Source organism: Tigriopus californicus, chromosome 9 (assembly GCF_007210705.1).
Source record: "Tigriopus californicus strain San Diego chromosome 9, Tcal_SD_v2.1, whole genome shotgun sequence".
NCBI lineage: Eukaryota > Metazoa > Arthropoda > Copepoda > Harpacticoida > Harpacticidae > Tigriopus > Tigriopus californicus.
This window is the reverse complement of record NC_081448.1, coordinates 8,156,272-8,174,207: the sequence shown is the minus strand read 5'-3', so window position 1 is coordinate 8,174,207 and position 17,936 is coordinate 8,156,272. Positions and strand designations below refer to the sequence as shown.

The 17,936-nt window shown below is 40.5% G+C and overlaps 1 protein-coding gene across 1 annotated transcript; it reads left to right on the top strand.

Annotated features, from left to right (window-relative positions):
* Positions 1-2,621: 2,621 nt before the first annotated feature.
* On the top strand, positions 2,622-17,882 carry LOC131886298 (protein Wnt-5b-like; the record flags this gene model as incomplete). Its single annotated transcript, XM_059234587.1, is given in 7 exon segments — positions 2,622-2,995; positions 9,308-9,564; positions 14,262-14,442; positions 15,577-15,688; positions 15,771-15,873; positions 16,268-16,435; positions 17,603-17,882. Coding segments are annotated over 7 exon segments (1,104 nt in total). The 3' UTR covers positions 17,791-17,882.
* Between the last annotated feature and the right edge of the window lie 54 nt (positions 17,883-17,936).

Below are 17,936 nucleotides of genomic sequence, written 5' to 3'. Positions count from 1 at the left end.
CTTTTTGTTTTAATGAAAGCAAAATATTTGTCGCTGTAAGCGAAATAAATCATGTCTTAACTGAAATGTAATCTTAACTAACGCACCCCAAATGAATCTCTGGAAACGTCGCTTTGGCTTCACGATTCCTGAACTTTCTAACAACGTATTTTTCGGCGGTAGAGGGCTTTAATGTCATATTTTATTTATATTAAATTCAAAAGGGTCCAGCGGGCCTTCTTCATAGCATTCTGGTATTCTGGTGGCTTTTAACAGAAGAGGACATTTGCAAAGTGGAAAGTGGGGAAATGTTAAAACGTAAAAAAAGCTTTCTTAGGCAAACAAGACGTAGAAAGACACATTTGTCATTTTCAAAGTTCAAATCATCATCAGCATTGCAACTTCTTTCTTGAATCTTTGAAGAGTCTTAAACATCAAACTTGCATTTGCTTGCCAAAGGCATTCGTAAACCTCCTTTGGTTTCATTACTGTAATTTCACTCCAGAGTAGAAGATTGGTAAATACTAAGCTCTAAGTACAAAAGTAAATCAAATTGTTTATCAACATGCTCAAAAACTATGACATGGAATTGATCTTATCTGCTAAGCAACGTTGACGCTGACTGGGGTAAGACGCTACAAAATCAAAAGCCATCCTTTAACATGTTGTACATTGGCACCTTCCAAATGTTTTTGGCACCTTTGTGCGAAGTCAGATTAATCTCAGCTTGGCAATTCAGAGGCGTCAATCCGCTTCAAAATACAACAAGTAAAGAAACCACGCAGGAGTTGCTTCAATCTTCTGTTTTATTCAGGGATGGGAAATCATTAAAAGTCATTTTCGACCACCTCGCAGAAAATGACGGCACAAAATTGCAGAAACTCCTTTGAAGTTGATTTTTGTCATTGAGAAGGTGCCTTGGATGAGAAAACGTTAAAAATCATTCTAGATCATCGGGCAGAAAATGGTGACAAAAAGTGGCAGAAATTCGTTTAAAGTCGATTTTTGCCAAAGCTGGTTTTATTATGTAACATGAATGGGTGATAAAAGCTGGAAGTAAGAACCAAAACATTGACAATTGTCATACCATGATTTCTTTAAGGTAGAATGGGCTTGAAACGCGAAGGCCGAAAATGCGGATGAAGTATGAATAAATCAGCATAGCACGTAGATCCAAAATAAGAGGTCATCTACGTACATGAAGGATATTTCATAGGAACATTGTCCACCCATGTGAATGGAATGATCTCCTGTTTGGAGGCGACTACCATAATGATGTGCAAGCCCAGTGGGTTGCAGAGGATAGTAATGTAATACTCGTATTCACCTCTAGTCCTGCTCATCTGAAAAAGGGGAAGGAGGAGGAAGCAAGGAGGGGCAACCGGGTTACGTACCATACTACGTTCCACAGGGGAGGGGAACTTAAGGGATGGGGTGGAGAACGATGAACGGAACAAATGTTCGTCCAATTTATACGGAGACCATTTGAGTGGTGAAGCATGGCAAACGGGTAAGAAAAGTGAGACTCCCCTCACCAGAGCAGCCAACCCACATGTATACGTACTACATGCATCAAACCCTACACGAGTACATACTGTACGTAAGAGGACCCAGTGTGGTACGAGGGTAAGTACCGATCATTGAGCTGGCTTTGTCGGCAAAACGAATGACCGTAAGTCCTTCTCGTCGTGCCCGTCGTCGTCTTCGCTCTTGTCTTGCTCGTTAGTCGACATGCTCAAAGTGGCTCAAAGTGGTTGTATGTACAATCAGGCGAGCGAGAGCGAGTGACCGACCAACTAACCAACTAACCAGCCAACCATTCATGCTCGTACGTATTTGTAGTGAACGAATGAACGAATATAAATAAAAACCTTTAGCTAGCTGGTCCTGGTTTTCATGTACGAGACGAGTGAATACAGCGCACGATGCCGCATCAGGGTGAAAAAGTGTCTCAAAGCCAGGTCGAATGAGTGCCACCAGCCATTACCCTGGGGTACAAGTGGGTATTTACCGCCACTGACATGCCGCCCTCCCCTGATCTCCCGATCCCCCGATCCCCCCTGTGAGTTTGTGTTTTACTACCTCTGGCAGTTGTTCTCTCACTCGCTCTCCATGGTGAGGACTGAGGACCCGCTTCCGAGCTCCATCTCCCATGGTTACTTGCTTCCCCAAAAATTTGCCCTGCGGCTGAGATTCTATCATTTTACAGGTATGCTCAAAGGAGCCGCCACCGTCTCGTTTTCGTTGGTTCGTTCTCTTGCTCCTCTCCTCTCGGTGGATCCTTGCCTGCATCCTCCCTCCCTCCCTTCCTCCCTCCCCCCCTCCCTCCTCCATGCCGCTCTCGTCGGCTTGATACCCGTTCGTTCACTCAAGTTTGGGTTGAAGAGAAGAAGTTCGCTCACGGCGTCAACAAATGACAGTAGGGGAGGAGGCAACTGGAATCTTCTCACTACCATTCGGCCTCAATACCACCCATGATTCCGCTACCATCACCACCACTACTTGGACTTCTACTACTACGACGACGACGACGACGAGGACTACCACCACTACCACTTCTACATACGACCATTATGAGCGCCACTGTGAAGGCGACTGTTAGCACCAGCACCACTACCAGTACCATCGCAACTACTACTACTACTACTACTACTTCTTGTTCTTATTCTCCTACTCCGACGAGTTCCAATGCTCCTGGCATCACTACCACGATCATTGCAAGATGTTAGAAAACAAATACGAGTAGTGGACAAATTGGCCATCCAACCAGGTCTTGTGATTGACGACGTGCATCCATAATTGGGAGTGATAATGTGAACTCGCCCGATCTCAACGAGAAACTCCAACCAACATAGTACCAACGAGTGAGTGTGCTAGGAGTGAGTCGAAGTAGCATCGACGTTATCATCGTCCTCATCACCATGACAAAGACGGTCTTTTTCACCCCCATCGTGAACATCGTGTTGTGTCTTCATTTGTTCTTCGCGCTGGGCAGTGCTTCACTCGAAAACTGGATGTAGGTATCGGAACAATTATTGATTAGGATCACTTCTTGGGCAGCGGGAGACCGTAGCTATTATCACCCCAATCACCCCAATCACCCCAATCACCCCAGGGACTCGAAGACGAGCCGAAAGTTTCAAAACTTGCCGCGCCCCGGCTATTGGTTCCAGCCCCACCATTCCTTAGGCGTCGAAATCACACTCGGTCAATCGAGGGTGTACGTAGACAGGCTTGAAAGATCCTTCCTCACACTCCAAGAAGAGTCCAGGAGTGAACACACTTTGAATTTCTGCAAGCAACTGACTGACCATTTTCACTGACCACATGGGTAGTTTGGGGCTAACATCAATTCGAAATCAAACACGTTCACACCTGGCCAACACAACATGCCCCCCCCCCGTCTTTGTGGTCAGAACCTGAATTAATGAGGTGTCTAGTCGACTCCGAAGACGTCCAATAGAGGTGCAGAAATAGGGAGAATGAAAAACCACCCCTTCGATTTCCCGTGACTAAAAGTTCAACAAGTTTCTGCTTGTTCAATGTAATGGTTTAGACTAACAACCCGCTCAATTCGTTGTGTCAGACTTACGGCCTATCGAAGAAATTATGCGATTTATCCTGGCCGTTCAATTTATGGCAGACATCGTCTAAATGAGCTCAGCTTTGCTTTTGGATGATATTTTCAATTGAAATTACAATTGTTTGTTAATCAACTTGAACGAGAGACTACAACATGTTCTGAATTAGAAACAAACATATAGCAAGCACAAAATGAGCACATTCATCTTTGTGTCGAGCAATGTTGTTTGAAGGATAACATTAAAAGCCAATAGGCATCATTTTCTCGCATGGCTTTCCTCCTAAGTTACGGCTGTTTGCTTCTCAGAAGGTGGCTTAAACTGAGCATGGAATCTTACCATTGTACGTAGAAATCCGCAGAAGCATTAATGGTAAAGGTTATTGATCCTGTAGATAAATCAAAATGAGATCCATGCGATTTTGAGGATTCGATGGAAGCCAGTAGTAAGACCAATCGACAAATCTCGTTAAAACCGTTCAAATGTCACTGCACGGTGGTACGTTTGCATTATGAATTGATTTTGTCATAAGAGAGGATCTGAAATATTTCACTCTCATTTGCCACTTTAAGATGCACTATTTGAGAGAACCACTCTAAACGCGGCCTGCTAGGCTCAGAACAAAGCTTGGCAATATATATGTCCCAGTCTACTCAATTAGTTGCCTCTTATGCGAAAAGGGATCCTCAAATGCGGTCAGGACGTTTTAGTTCTTTGTAAATGGTTATCTATGAGCAGATGAGGGATCACCTGAAATGAGAACTGTCCCACGTTCGGTTCTCCTTTCTGACCCTTCTCCGGGAAATTGAAGTTGGTAAAGAGCCTCAGATCAGATGGAGAGCCATAACGGATATCAAATCACTTATCGGAAATGCAAACGGATGATGTTAAAAGAAGCACCTCGATAGCGAAAAAAAGAATCACAAATGAATTGGAGCGAATCATATTAAGACTTGCTCTGATAATTGCAAGTCCTTTAAATCTCATTGATTACTCTTTGATGATTGAGAAGAAAATGTGGTCGAACATAAATTCATTAAGAAGAAGCTTTGTACTCGAAAGGGACGCCCAATGAACGTTTCTGTTCAATTATGGCCTTTTATTCCTTCGTATTATCAATCAATGTCCGAGAACGCCTTCATTCTTTTTGATACTTGGCCTGAAGAAATCATTTGAAGATCTTTTAGACGACCACATTGAGGTCTTATGAAGTTATGTTAAAACGGGCGATCTTTTTTACTATCTTTGATTTGGACGCTTCAGCCGGCCTTAACCATACAAATACATAATTATAACAAAAACCCATACGAGTAAATGCGACCGAGCATGCGTAAATTCAAGTTCTATTCTTGCATCAGACTCTTTGAGTCCCATATGAATCAAAGAAGACAGGTCATGATAAGGAAACGTTTTAAGAAAGATGTGTATGTGAGTAAATGATGTTTACATTTCTTTACATTTTTTGTGGGATTGGCGACTTCAATTGACCAGAATTTGTTATCGTCTGTTTTGTGAAATGGGAATTCCAACTGCGCTTATTGCGAGTTATTTTCAAATTAACCTCTCATCCCGCACTACTCTGAAGCTGCTCTGACCTCTGAAGGAAGAACAAACGCTCAATGCTTCCAAATTCTTAAACTAGTTTAGGGCTTCTCTTCAAAACGGCGTTATTGTCCAAGGCTTGAAGGGAATACCAATGAAAGAAATTTATCGTAAACAGTGTGGTTAAGGGCACAACATTGTCTAGGGCTGCTCACATATCCTGCTTTGCTGTTAAACTGCCAAATCGATGTCCATTCGTAGGTCTCATTTAGTATTATATTAATCATATTTGGCTTTAGGTCTACCCCTGAAGTCTGATAATCGGGGCCCGTTTCTTAGATAACGTCACTGTTATCAATGGTCGACAAATTATAATTCAAACCTATTTAGAGCGAAAGCATGGTCAAATGGGTCAGCTGGGTCAAATTGCACCATGAGTCTATTCAGAATATCATGGAATATTATCGACTCTGAATAAAGTCAAAACAGAGCCGAATAAGGGTTGGAGTGCCAAATTTTTGGCATAAGAAGGAATTGTTCGATAGTCCGATTCAAAGGTTAGGTAAACATGAAACAAAACTGTCCGATTGGAATAAGATTTGGAAAAAGTTTTCTTTTCTTTTATTTGTGACAGTCTTCAAAATATCGAACAGATCTTTATTTACAAATGATAGATTTCAATTTTTTCACTTAAGTCCTCAGACATCAGCACTTGCTGAACCCCAGGTGAAACACTTTGACCAATTGGGGAAATGTTCAAAGCCAAGAGGGGGCAAATTTATCAGGTTTTTTTTTCTTTCTGGCCGATCTCTTCAGGTTTGAGCTTTGGGGTCATTTTGATCCTTTAGAATGTTGAGAATGCCTTTATTGTATCTTGGTATTTTACTCGCCACACAAACTGGAGACATCATAGAACTATTTCGATGTAAATGTTAGTGTAGAAGATCGAGGTGATTTTCGAACTGCTTGATACTAAAGGGTTCGATCCCTTGTAACTGCATGGTACCCACTAGCCTAAGCAAATGATTTCACAAGCAAACTTTTAGTGATGTTTATTCAAGTTTCTACCAATGGCTGACATTGTCTGATCCTTCATGTGAGAGAACATGGAGTGCAAGTGTCAAGAGGATTCGCAGAGCTCCTTGGTCTGCCACTGGGTACTAGTACAGTGCATGGATTTGTGCTACTTGAAATCCTCATTGATTATTGAAGCAAGTTTAGTAAGAACTTCCTACCCAAACGAATGAACCAACAGATGAAAAACCCTTGTATTAACGCTTGGAGGTGGCATGCATGCCACTTAGCAGTTCCGGGTGGGCTAACCCTTAACGGAACGATCCGTCTCCTCCCTTCTTTACGACATTTCAGTCTCACCTCGAACAAGCTGACCTACGCGTACCCATGCTCTTGTTCATCATTCCTCACACAGCCGAGATCAAGATGATCATCATCCTCGGAGGCTTATGAAAGGCGTCGTGTTTGTTCGTAAGTTGGAAAGGCTAGTTCATCTAGTATCAGATTTTGATTTGATAGTTGCATTGCTTACATACTGGACGAACCGATTCCTCCATTACGTATGTAGTAATGCCCTTCTCCATCGTATAAATTTCCAAAGCATATTCGAGGCTGTCTTGTTCAAAGATGGGGTTATTCAAGGTGCTAGATTTTCCGGCCAGTTTCAGCTCTCTTCTCTTTGTGATCAAACTGATCATAGTGTTTAGTGTCCCAACCGCGTAATTACTCGACCACTGTACGGTGGGTTTGTTCTCTCGCTTCTGGCATTGAACTCGATCTCCCACAGTAGAGTCCGTACGACATACGCGTAGCAGTGGAAACCTCTAGTTCTCTAGATTCATCATCACTCACATTGACTTACCCGCGAGGGAATGCTTTCAATTAGTGATGAGTGAGCCGAGAGCAATTTTATGAAATTCTGTCAATATTGGGCCGATCAACGATGGAAAAATACGAAAAATACGACAAAAAACTGACCCCTCCCTTTTTCCTCGTCCATTTTTCAGGCGTAAAAAAACTTTTGAGAGTGGAAAATTGAGTTCCCTTTAAAGTTGTGTGCCTGTCTTGGCCGAGATTTGATATTTGTGTCTGAGATAAATCTATTTCGAGGAGCCTTGAAATTGAAAGTACGTACAAGTACGTAGTCGAGTCAAAATTTCTTGCAAAATGTCTGTTTTGTCCCTTGTAAAGCGGAACTTGTCTTATGTCTTTGTGGAGAAGAATTCATTTATCTTGGCTTATTGCTTTGCAACATATGTTCAAATCTTATGCAAAAATATGTCCGTTCTATGCTACTTTGCATTGGGATGTGTTTGATACTTTTGATGATTTGTTTAAAATAGGAAGAAGCAGATACTTTGTGGACGAGTCTGAAAGTTGCAACACAGTGGATGAGCATTCGCCAGCCATTCACAGCAATCATACCTCGGGAATCATTATTGAAGTTACCTTTGATGGTTTTATCGCCCTTAGTCATAACTTGCATGCCAATGGAAATACGATTTGATTTATATTTACTTCGTACAACCTTTACCGGCAGCAATTCAAAATCGAAACTCTTCTAGAAGAACATGCCTCACGTTTTTAACAACATCGGCGGACATTGGACGCTTGAATAAGTTTGATCAAGTCCAATGCAATTTGATGAGAATATAGTTGCACATTGCTTCGAAGAAAAAAAATTGAAATTGTTTTTCTGTCAATGAAAGTATGACATTGCCTCCGGTGGCCGATCAAAGGCGTTTTGTTACAAATCTTACGCTTTTATCGTGACAAGAGGCAAGTCAGATTACTGATTTGCCCCAAGATGTCTCAACATGCCCGCTAGCACTCGAATTGATACTGACTTTGCCTCACATCTTTAGTTTAAAAGATGTAGCTCGAGGTTATGACGAAATTTCGCATCTCCGGGAAGGGTGAGGGACCCGTGCCTGCCCTTGATTCCTGGATAGGTTGTCCAAAGGGTGTGTTTGGTTGGGTATTCCATGCGAGGAACCAGGATTTGTGAATCTCAGGGAGGCATAACAAAACATAGTAGTGATACTTTGAGTAGACGGATTTAGAGCTTGCCACCAATCACATTCACAAACGAATACTGGGAACATCGATTTTGGACTGGGCTAGTCTGACAAACGTATGAAAAAGTCCACCATGACTAGATAGTAGCACTTACTTTTAACTATCGATGAGTAACGTCAATTCTCTTTAAAAAGAGAATCCTAAAAGAGGCGAATTCCCTGACCAGAGACGACAATGGAACTGGCAATTCCAGGAATGTTTCAATCCAATTGGGTCCCTTTAAAGTATGCCCATCGAAAGGTACCTTAAACAGGAGGATTGGAGTATTATCCCTTAAAAACCCAGAACTTTGCAATCAAAGAATTTTTTTTAGAACTATGAAAACTGCACCAAGTTACACAATCAATGAGCATTTCAAGACAATATATTTTGAGATTACACAAGAAAAAGAAAAATGAGATTTGCCTTTTATGACATTGAAAATCCTCATACATCAATAAACTGAGAATTTGAGTTCACTTATAACCCTAGCATTTTGGAGCCCAAACGCTTGAAAAATATAATTCAATGTTGGCTAAATATATCATGCACTAATCTGTTTTCTAGGGTAACTAAGTGCGCTCATAATGTTTTATTCTAATATGATCGATAAAATAAGTGTGTTAAAATGTATTTACGAAGGCATATGATGCTTTAGTCTGAGATAGAAATCAATCAAGCAATAAAATCAGGATTGTTCTTGATGGTTTTGCAAAAAGGCCAAGCTCTATTGAGATATTTCTGCAAAACTTGATAAGGGATTTGAACCAATGCATTAGAATGCATTAAATTAAAATCGCAAATCGGCTAGACAGCCAAAGATTGGATCTTGTCACATGTATTGACATTGTCTAACAACGGAGAGAGCCAAAACCGACATGTTTTACATCTTTTCCAACGGAGACAAACGTCCAAAGGAAACAAAGGAAATGACGCACCACCACTGAACGTGTAGTTGATTTCTGGATGTTTTTTTTTACAATTCTATTGCACATTCGTGAGTGTACGATTTAGCGATGCCCAGCTATGTAATTGAAGGTCCCCTCGGCCCATACAACCAATACAATATAGTAAAATGTAACGTAGTTTATTTGATAGCAGTTCCCATCATCAAGTTCGATTTTGTTTTTCAGGAGCTTGGGTATATCAGGCGCCAACTACCTGAGCACAGAGACCCTACTATTGGGAACAACTCTTCCGATATGTCAGCAAATAACTGGCTTGTCTCGAGGGCAACAGAAGCTCTGCATGTTATACACGGATCACATGAAGCACGTGGGACGAGGAGCGCGGCAGGGAATCGCCGAATGCCAATACCAATTCCAACATCAAAGGTGGAATTGCTCAACCGTAGATGACTCAACCGTCTTCGGACCAATTCTATCCATCTGTGAGTAATGTTCAAGACTTTGGCTTGGGATGGCGAATCTGTCCCTGTACAGTTGTGTCAAAGTAGAAACAATCCTTGGGCAAATTGCTGGGCGCAGAGATTTGTCCTTACAACTGGAGGAAGTTTCAATAACATCAAGTAACGAGACTCAATATACTGTAGGTTGCTCGATAATAGTAGAGAGGGATGGACCGACCCTACACATACCTTGGATGGACCCGATTAGTGTGTGGTTTTGATCACAGCTAGAGGCTGAGCACTGTGACCAGGATATCTCTTCATAACAAGTTTCTAGAGGTGGTCGAAGAAAGTCAATCTCATACTTTTAGTAAGCCAGTGTTACGAATGTGATACCGAGGCATTTTAGATTTTTCAAATTACTTCTATATTATCATATTATATATTTTGTTGCATGATTACATACATTACATATTACATTATTATACATTTATTATACTATTCCATAGATCATTTTTCAATTACTTAGTCCCACCCTTAGTGAAACGTTAACTTTGAAAGGCTCTGGATTGAGAAATGAAATAGCAATAATTCAAGACCCTAGCTAAATTCCTTCAAGTCGAGCCAATGCATAAGGCTTGCCCCTGAGATAATGGCTGCTTTTTTGTGGCTTATCCGCTTAACCCCTTCCAAGAACCAATTAAATTCTGCGTCGACCGAAATTCTCAACTCAGATTGGTTGAGGCATAAGGCAAAGCGGTCATGCGGTCAAGGCGATAAGCCACGAAAATATCTGCTAATATGGGTATTCCTATGTTATGATTTTTTTTTAATATTACAAACATTTTATTTTCATTCGGTCTCAACGCAGCAAGCATTAGTGATTTGAAAAAACATCCANTTTTTTTTTAATATTACAAACATTTTATTTTCATTCGGTCTCAACGCAGCAAGCATTAGTGATTTGAAAAAACATCCATATCCATTTTGCCCATGCCAATTTGAGTGAGAAGATTGCCGTTCCTCCCGTGAGTCCGAAACACCGGTTGAGTTTCCACGTGCCCACCCATCGGTCAGTTTGCCGAAAGTCATTCAGCAAGATCGCCGGACAAAAGGGCTCACGGATGAGAAATTATAAAAAGCCATTTCCTACCACCTGGCAGAAATTGGTGGCAAAAAATGGCCCAAAATGGCGGAAAATAGAATTCTTTGTATCATTCTAAATCATCTTTTTCTAGTATTTACGATCACTTCCGTTAATTTTTAAGCCTACCTGTATGTAGTTTTGACACGTTGGGATGGGTATTTTGCATCGAATGTGAGATACAACCACTAAACGTCATTGGTGTGTGATCGAGTTTGAATTTTGCCACCGCAATCGATTTGAGCTAGGGATGCCATTTGAACTGAACTTTTTAAAGTCAAAATGACGACGATTGCATTTAAAAAAGTTATATCGTCTCCAATAACTATTTTGATGACTATGAAAAAAAACCTGTAATTGTTGTGGCTAGGCCTTGGATACTGCAAGTGGTCTATGGATACTGTTATCAATTCAATCAACCATCAAACAGTATAAATATAAATATTTGAGGAACATTTTGCATTTTGCATTTCAGCCAATGCTATATTAATATGCTTTTAAGCAAAGGACACTTGAAAAACTTATTTAACCCATATGGTCCTTCTTGTCTTTGACATCTTTTAGAATCAAGATCAGCCATTCTAAACACCGGCGGCTATTTTTGACCACCTTCCAACAATTTCAATCATTTTTTTGCCACTTTCTGCCATTTTCTGCCACTTGTGGCTGAAAGTGGCAGATATTCGATCAATCTCAATTTTTCCCATCGCTTCTGACATAGCCCAAAAGCTTGGGCTTGATACCATCAAATAAGGCACGGACTTCTAGAAATATGGACTGTGAACGAGCTTCCCGGCAAATCGACCCGCTCTTGGTCATAGCCACTCTGAGCCACTTTTCGAATTAAAGTAATAAAATAAAAAACGTAGATCTCTTCAATTAACGGTGGGTCAATTTTATATTCTTGACATGAAAAGTCGATCATTTCAAAGTTATGTTGTCAAAAGCTTATGTAGCTGACCAAGAGTAGGCCGAAAATTCAAATTTTATGTAGTGTTTACTACATAACTTTGAACATGTCTCCTGAGTTCCCTAAGCATAGGTTTGGGCTCAAATTTGGCTGAGTTCATCTATTCAACAAGATCTTGTGGTCGTATCAAGTGCTTATTTTGAATAAGATGAGCGGTTTAGGAGATAGGATATTTTTGTTTCGGTTTGCACTCCATATCTCTAGAAGTCCATGAATAAGGAGAAACAAAATACAATCCAAGTGGCTAAAATTCGTAACTGCCAAAATAAAAGAAAGATCGTGTTTTAGATGAAGTTAAGAATCGCCTTTGAAAAATATTCAATAGTCTTAAGGGTAATTGGTCGAGTACAATAATTTGTACATTGTACAAGTTTTAAATTTGTTCAATAAGAGCTACTCAAGGCTAGAACACATCTTGTATGTCTAAAATGCCAGAAATAAAATGTTTAAGTTCTTTTTCTTTTTCATCAATAAGAAACGTTCTTCATTGAATATTGATTTGAAAATAGCTTTGTTATTACTCATTACATTGTATTCTGAACACTTATGATCACTCTCGTTTGAGCACAATTTTGGACAGGGGGAAAATCCACGTTGTAAACCAAAACTTCCATTGAAAAGACATCGTAGTAAGCAACAATCGTCATCATGTAAACCTTTGTATCTACCAATAGTCAGTCCAATGACAAATCTTTCTCAGTAAAAAATATAAATGAATACCCGACCCAGGTCTCGCCTAAACAACTCTAGAGAACAAAGCACCCTAAGCGGCAGCATTGAGCTCCAATTCAAGAGATCACCAAAATATACAATAAAATCAGAATGATAATAACTGTGTCCTAATGACGTTCAAATTGTCGCAAAAAACACATTCTACCTCTGGGTGTGGAAAATTATTTCATCATATTGACACTTCTTTCCAACCGATGCTATGGAAATGAGCAAAATTAAGAAGGGGCCAACTTAATTAAACTGGTGAAAGCTTTTATTCCACCTAAATAAGACACAGAAGGTCATTCGAAAGGTTTTTTTTTTTTTGCAAAAGCGTCCATTTTTGCATGCAAGAAAGAACCATCAAAGGGACAAAATTATCATTCCTCAAAATCATCACGCAGAGATGAGCTCCAGGTTAAAAAACACGTACATTGGCAATTCAGCATTCTTTTATCTTGTTTTTTTTGTGGAATTTCTTACTGATGCCGGAAACGAAATCCCCAGCAATTCTACATGAAGATTTTTAGCTCATTTAACTTTTTAGTCACATAATATCTGATCCACCAACGAATTAGAGTTGACGAACCTGGCCAGCCCTTGAATATAGGGTTGATAATTAGCCTGGATTCTCAAGGGCTTGAAGGTGCTCTCAAAACGCACGTTAAGCCTCTACGGTCACTACAATTGACCCTAAATCCTGGGTTGGGACAAAGCTCATGGATGCTTTTGAAGACGTGCAGTATCAGATATCTTTTCGTACCTTCTCTGAATACTGTGCAATCCAAACCTTTCTAATCTCTCCCAAAACGAGAGCTCTCTCATATCCTCAATGTTCCTAGTAAAACATCTTTGAACCTGCTCAAGCTTTTGCAAACCTGCTGAACTAATTGGAGCCCAAATGGGCGAGGCATATTCAAGATGCGGCTGAATAATCGACTTGTACAGAGTTAGTATCGTGATACTATCTCTGGACTTAAACGTGCAATATATCCAACCACATGTTTGAAAAGCTTTACAAATTTCAACTGGATATGCTCATCGAACTTTCCATTATCTTGGAAGACTACACCTAAATCCTCCATGGAGGAAACCAAAAGTATAATTGATATCGGACCTCCACCAGACTACGAAAATCTTGACCATTCCTAACAAAAACTAGTTCTGTATCATCTGTATGAAGAGATGTTAGCATTACAACTAAGCCTCCAAAGTGGAGCAATGAAGATGATGAAAAAAAGAGGACACCCTACTTGTCATCAATTTGCCACTAAGCGACACTTCAACCTGAACTATTTGCTTCCTATTGTGAATTAAACTTCTAATCCAATCGAGAACCTTGCATTGGATCCAATCGCATGGAGTCTGTGAACTAAGAGCCCATGATCTACCTTGTCAAGATAAACTCCGTACATCAATTCACTCTTGCCCCTCGACTACTTGCTCTACCAGTTTGTCAAACATGCTAAAATGACCTGGAAACCCCCTGCTGAGCAGGCGGAAGGACTTCATGGACTGCATGATCTTCTCCAACACCGTCAGTTACGTCTTCGGACGGCCCCTGTTTTAAAATTGAGTCTCCTGATCGTTGTACAATTAGAGACTAATGCTCGTCTTTGAACATTAACTACCTTTTTGGCAGGTCTTTTTTTGGTCGGCAGAAAGGAGAGCAGCGTTTAGAAAAGAATGCAATATCTCCTTTTTTTCATCATAATGGAAGCGGTATTGATTGAATTGGTCGCAAATGGTGTTTTAGGCACTTCAAGTTTTGCTGCAAAAGCGTACGAAGTGGCTTTCCCTTCTGAAAATGGGATATTCCCCACTTATGATGTACAGTGTAGTAGAATAGAAATTTTAGGTAGCCAGCTATCAAAAACCCCATTAATATTTGCGATGTTATGGTAATCTTTTCAGCCTCAAAGGAAGCCGCATTTGCGAATGGAGTCACCTCTGCCGGAGTGGTCTACAGTATCGCCAGAGGCTGCCGAGATGGGCAATTGGACTCCTGTGGATGCTCGTCCACCTCCCGACCTCAGGACATGACAGAAGAATGGGGATGGGGAGGATGTGGCGACAACATTCACTATGGCTACAAGTAAGACTCACACACACACTACATGAAGATTCAATAAACCCCAATTAGTACGTGTGTACGCAGAATATCAGCCTAGTAGAATACGGATTAAAGGAGCGAGCTAGCTAAAACAAGAAAACTCGTTCAAGATTTTTGGATCCCATCTTTCGATGTGGTATTAGGAGATTGTCACTCTGGTTTTTTTCATTCCTTCTCCTGTTCGCTACGTATGATCCCAAATGATTGCATGAACATAGAGCCTTATGCCTACCTTCTCGAGAATGCTTAGAAATCTAGCAATATGGAGTGAGGATCATCAAAATAGGTCATCTCTTGGTCGGAGCATCTCTGGGTTCCTTTCAAAAAAGCTGATAAAGCAAAAGTAATTTACCATGAACCACTGAAATATGGGCGTAGGTGTTAGGGTCGAGAACTGGCATTTCGATCGGAATCAAGTCAACGTACTGAGATCTTCTTCAAATGAGATTGACCCAATGTGAGTGGCTACAACTATGCATTTTTATATTTTCGGCTGAATCATATGCCCGAGTCAAATTTTTTGCCCTCTCAAAGGTATACTTCTCTCTACTAACTCATGCAAAATGAACGAGTATGTCCTTTTCTGGTAATTAATCACCACACGTGCATAATTATCAGAATACATCTTGTGCCTTGTTATGTACTGAACTTTGAGAGAAAAAAACTTTAGAGCCCGTTGTTTGATCAACAAGCTGAAAATTGAAATACGAACGAGATAGCACCGACCGTTGGTCCGTATGCGAGTTAGTTCTAGACCTCAGCATCCCCCTATCCATACTGTAATGGTTCATGCAGTTACTCATATGGACGTTTATTTGAAGTTATATTGGCAAAAGCTTACGTAGCGATCAAGAGAAAGCCGAATATTAAAGTTTTATGTAGTTTTCACAACATAACTTTAACCATCTCTCCTAAGACCCCTAAGCCAAGTTTTGGGCGCAAGCTTGGCCAAGATCTTACGATCATATTAAGGGCTAATTTTGAATGAGGTGGATAATCAAGTACATAAGTAGATGCGAAGTGTTTTTCCCCTCCGAGATCCATGTCTCTAGCAGTCCGCAGCGTGTGTTAAAATCTTGAATACATAGGAAACTAGAAAGAATCGACATATTTTAGGTTTTCAAAAAATTTCATCGACATACGAGAGCATGAAACGAGAGAAGTGAGTGGATCCGATTCCCACGGCCGTCAATTGATGAATATACACAACAATGAGGCTGGTCGAAGGGTAAGACAATATACAGCATATAGCATACCTATGATTACACGAAGATGACAAAAGTTTTGATTGAAATATCCTATTGTTTTAGGCCGTGGTAAAGAACATGAAAGTTACTTGTAAATGTCATGGAGTCAGCGGATCTTGCTCCTTGGTTACTTGTTGGCATCAGTTGTCCAACTTCCGAGTAGTTGGTAAGTACTCACTGACAATCCGAAAATTTGACCACAAACCTCCTACTTACGAGGAGCACCTGCATGTCAGTAGCAGTGATTCAGTATTCATAAGAATGGAGAAAGAAAGGATATAGACCTTGGACTACCAAGTGGGCCTGTGATTTGAAATGGTCAAAAATTATTTTTCCTCTCACTATACATACGAAATGGAAGCGGTATTATTATTTAGCAACGGAAACAGTACTTCTCGGGACGAAAACCAAATCACCGTGGGTAGTTGTAGAACTAACACATGATTGAGAGTTACCGAAATGAATCAAAATCTATCACAGTCGCATTTATTATCAAAGATGATCACATACAAACGCGTAGTATTATCCAAAATTGACCCCAAAGCTACGTGTATTTACAGGGGATTTCCTCCAAAAGCGCTACAAGTCGGCAACTCGAGTGAAGATTACTCGCCGAGGTCGATTGCGCGTGAAATCGTCTCGGGCGGACATTCCCACGGCCACGGATCTCGTGTACCTGGAGCCATCTCCAGACTATTGTATGAAAAACGATTCGATCGGAACATTTGGTAAGACAAACGTCAACCTTTTTCGTTTTCTACCAAAAATTGTATCCACAAGTGCATTTAAAAGGTGTTGCAATACAACAACACCTCCTCAATCTGCCCTCATAGCTCATTGGTAAGCATAAAGGGTCTTTAAAACAGATCGGTCTTTTGAATGATAGGATACAATGATGATAGGAATGATAACTTAATGATGAATAATGACGAACACTAGTTGGCTAACCAGAGGCAACTCTGATTGAACTGACGAACGAAATGCAAAATGTAATATGAAAGAAGAAGGACAATTTTATCATCAAATTTCTCTTGGTGGACTTGTTCGAGAATTTCGAGAATTAAACAGAGGTTGTTGAACATCTAGTATTCACAACCTTCCAAAAGTGGTTGCTTAACAGGGATCAAAAGGTATCCGGAGTTAAATATGATATGTTAAAGATTGAGTAAGTTGTGTGCAAGAGCAGGCAAATGGTGTTCAATCGTTAGACTTTTGCCATTTATCCACTCAACCGAAAAGCACGGAAATGCGAAAAGGGGCATTCAGGTTGGGAATTCAACTTTCTGATTCAAGTCAACCAACTGATCATGGTCTTCTTCAAATGAGATCTACCTCACGTCGCTCTTTTTCACTTTAATCCAACTAGCGGGTCAAAAGCTGGGCCCTCTTAAAGCTCTTAAAGCTAACTGCATGCATCATGGCACAAAAAAAATGAATGAGTGAACTCTCTCTAAGGGGCCCTTATTTCCAACTTCCGACAGTCCGATCGAAAAAAGAAAGAGGCACATTAGATTGCTGAATAAACTACGCGTAACATGCCATGAAACGCAATTTCTTTTCCGGACATTACGGGATCTGAGTCACTAATTAGTAGTCGTGCATACATGAATTTTTAATAGAAAAAGCCAAATACAATAAAGAAGACCAGTTGGTCCTACATTTGGTAGAGGCTAACTCACAAAGCACCCTCTGAAGTGCAGAACGTAAACCATATGTTGTGTAGCGTTGGAAGCCTATCAATACATTGGAGAGTAGGTTTCCAGTAACTGGTGAGCAGAAAGTAGATTTTTACGCATGAAATGTGGCTTTCCATTGCTTCAAGTCAAAGTTACCATAGGTTTTAAGGTATCTTTGGCGTTCATGACTTCAGACCTGTCAATCTTGTGAAATTCCAGGCACACACGGAAGAACATGTCACGCGACTGCACGAGGATCTCAAAATTGCCAATACATGTGTTGTGACCGTGGCCATTCTTCGGTCTCGACCGTGATTCAGGAGCGATGTCAATGCAAGTTCCATTGGTGTTGCCACGTCGAATGTCAAACGTGCGATCAAAAAGTTCAAATGTCGGTATGTCACTGATAATGTTTCTCCACTACAGTGACTGTGTGCTGCACTTAATGTTGCTCAGATTTATACAAATAAAATGAATGCTGGTGTAAACGCATTATTTCATTTCTGAACATGAGGCCAAGATATCTTAATGAGTTTGGAAGAGCATCATCTTC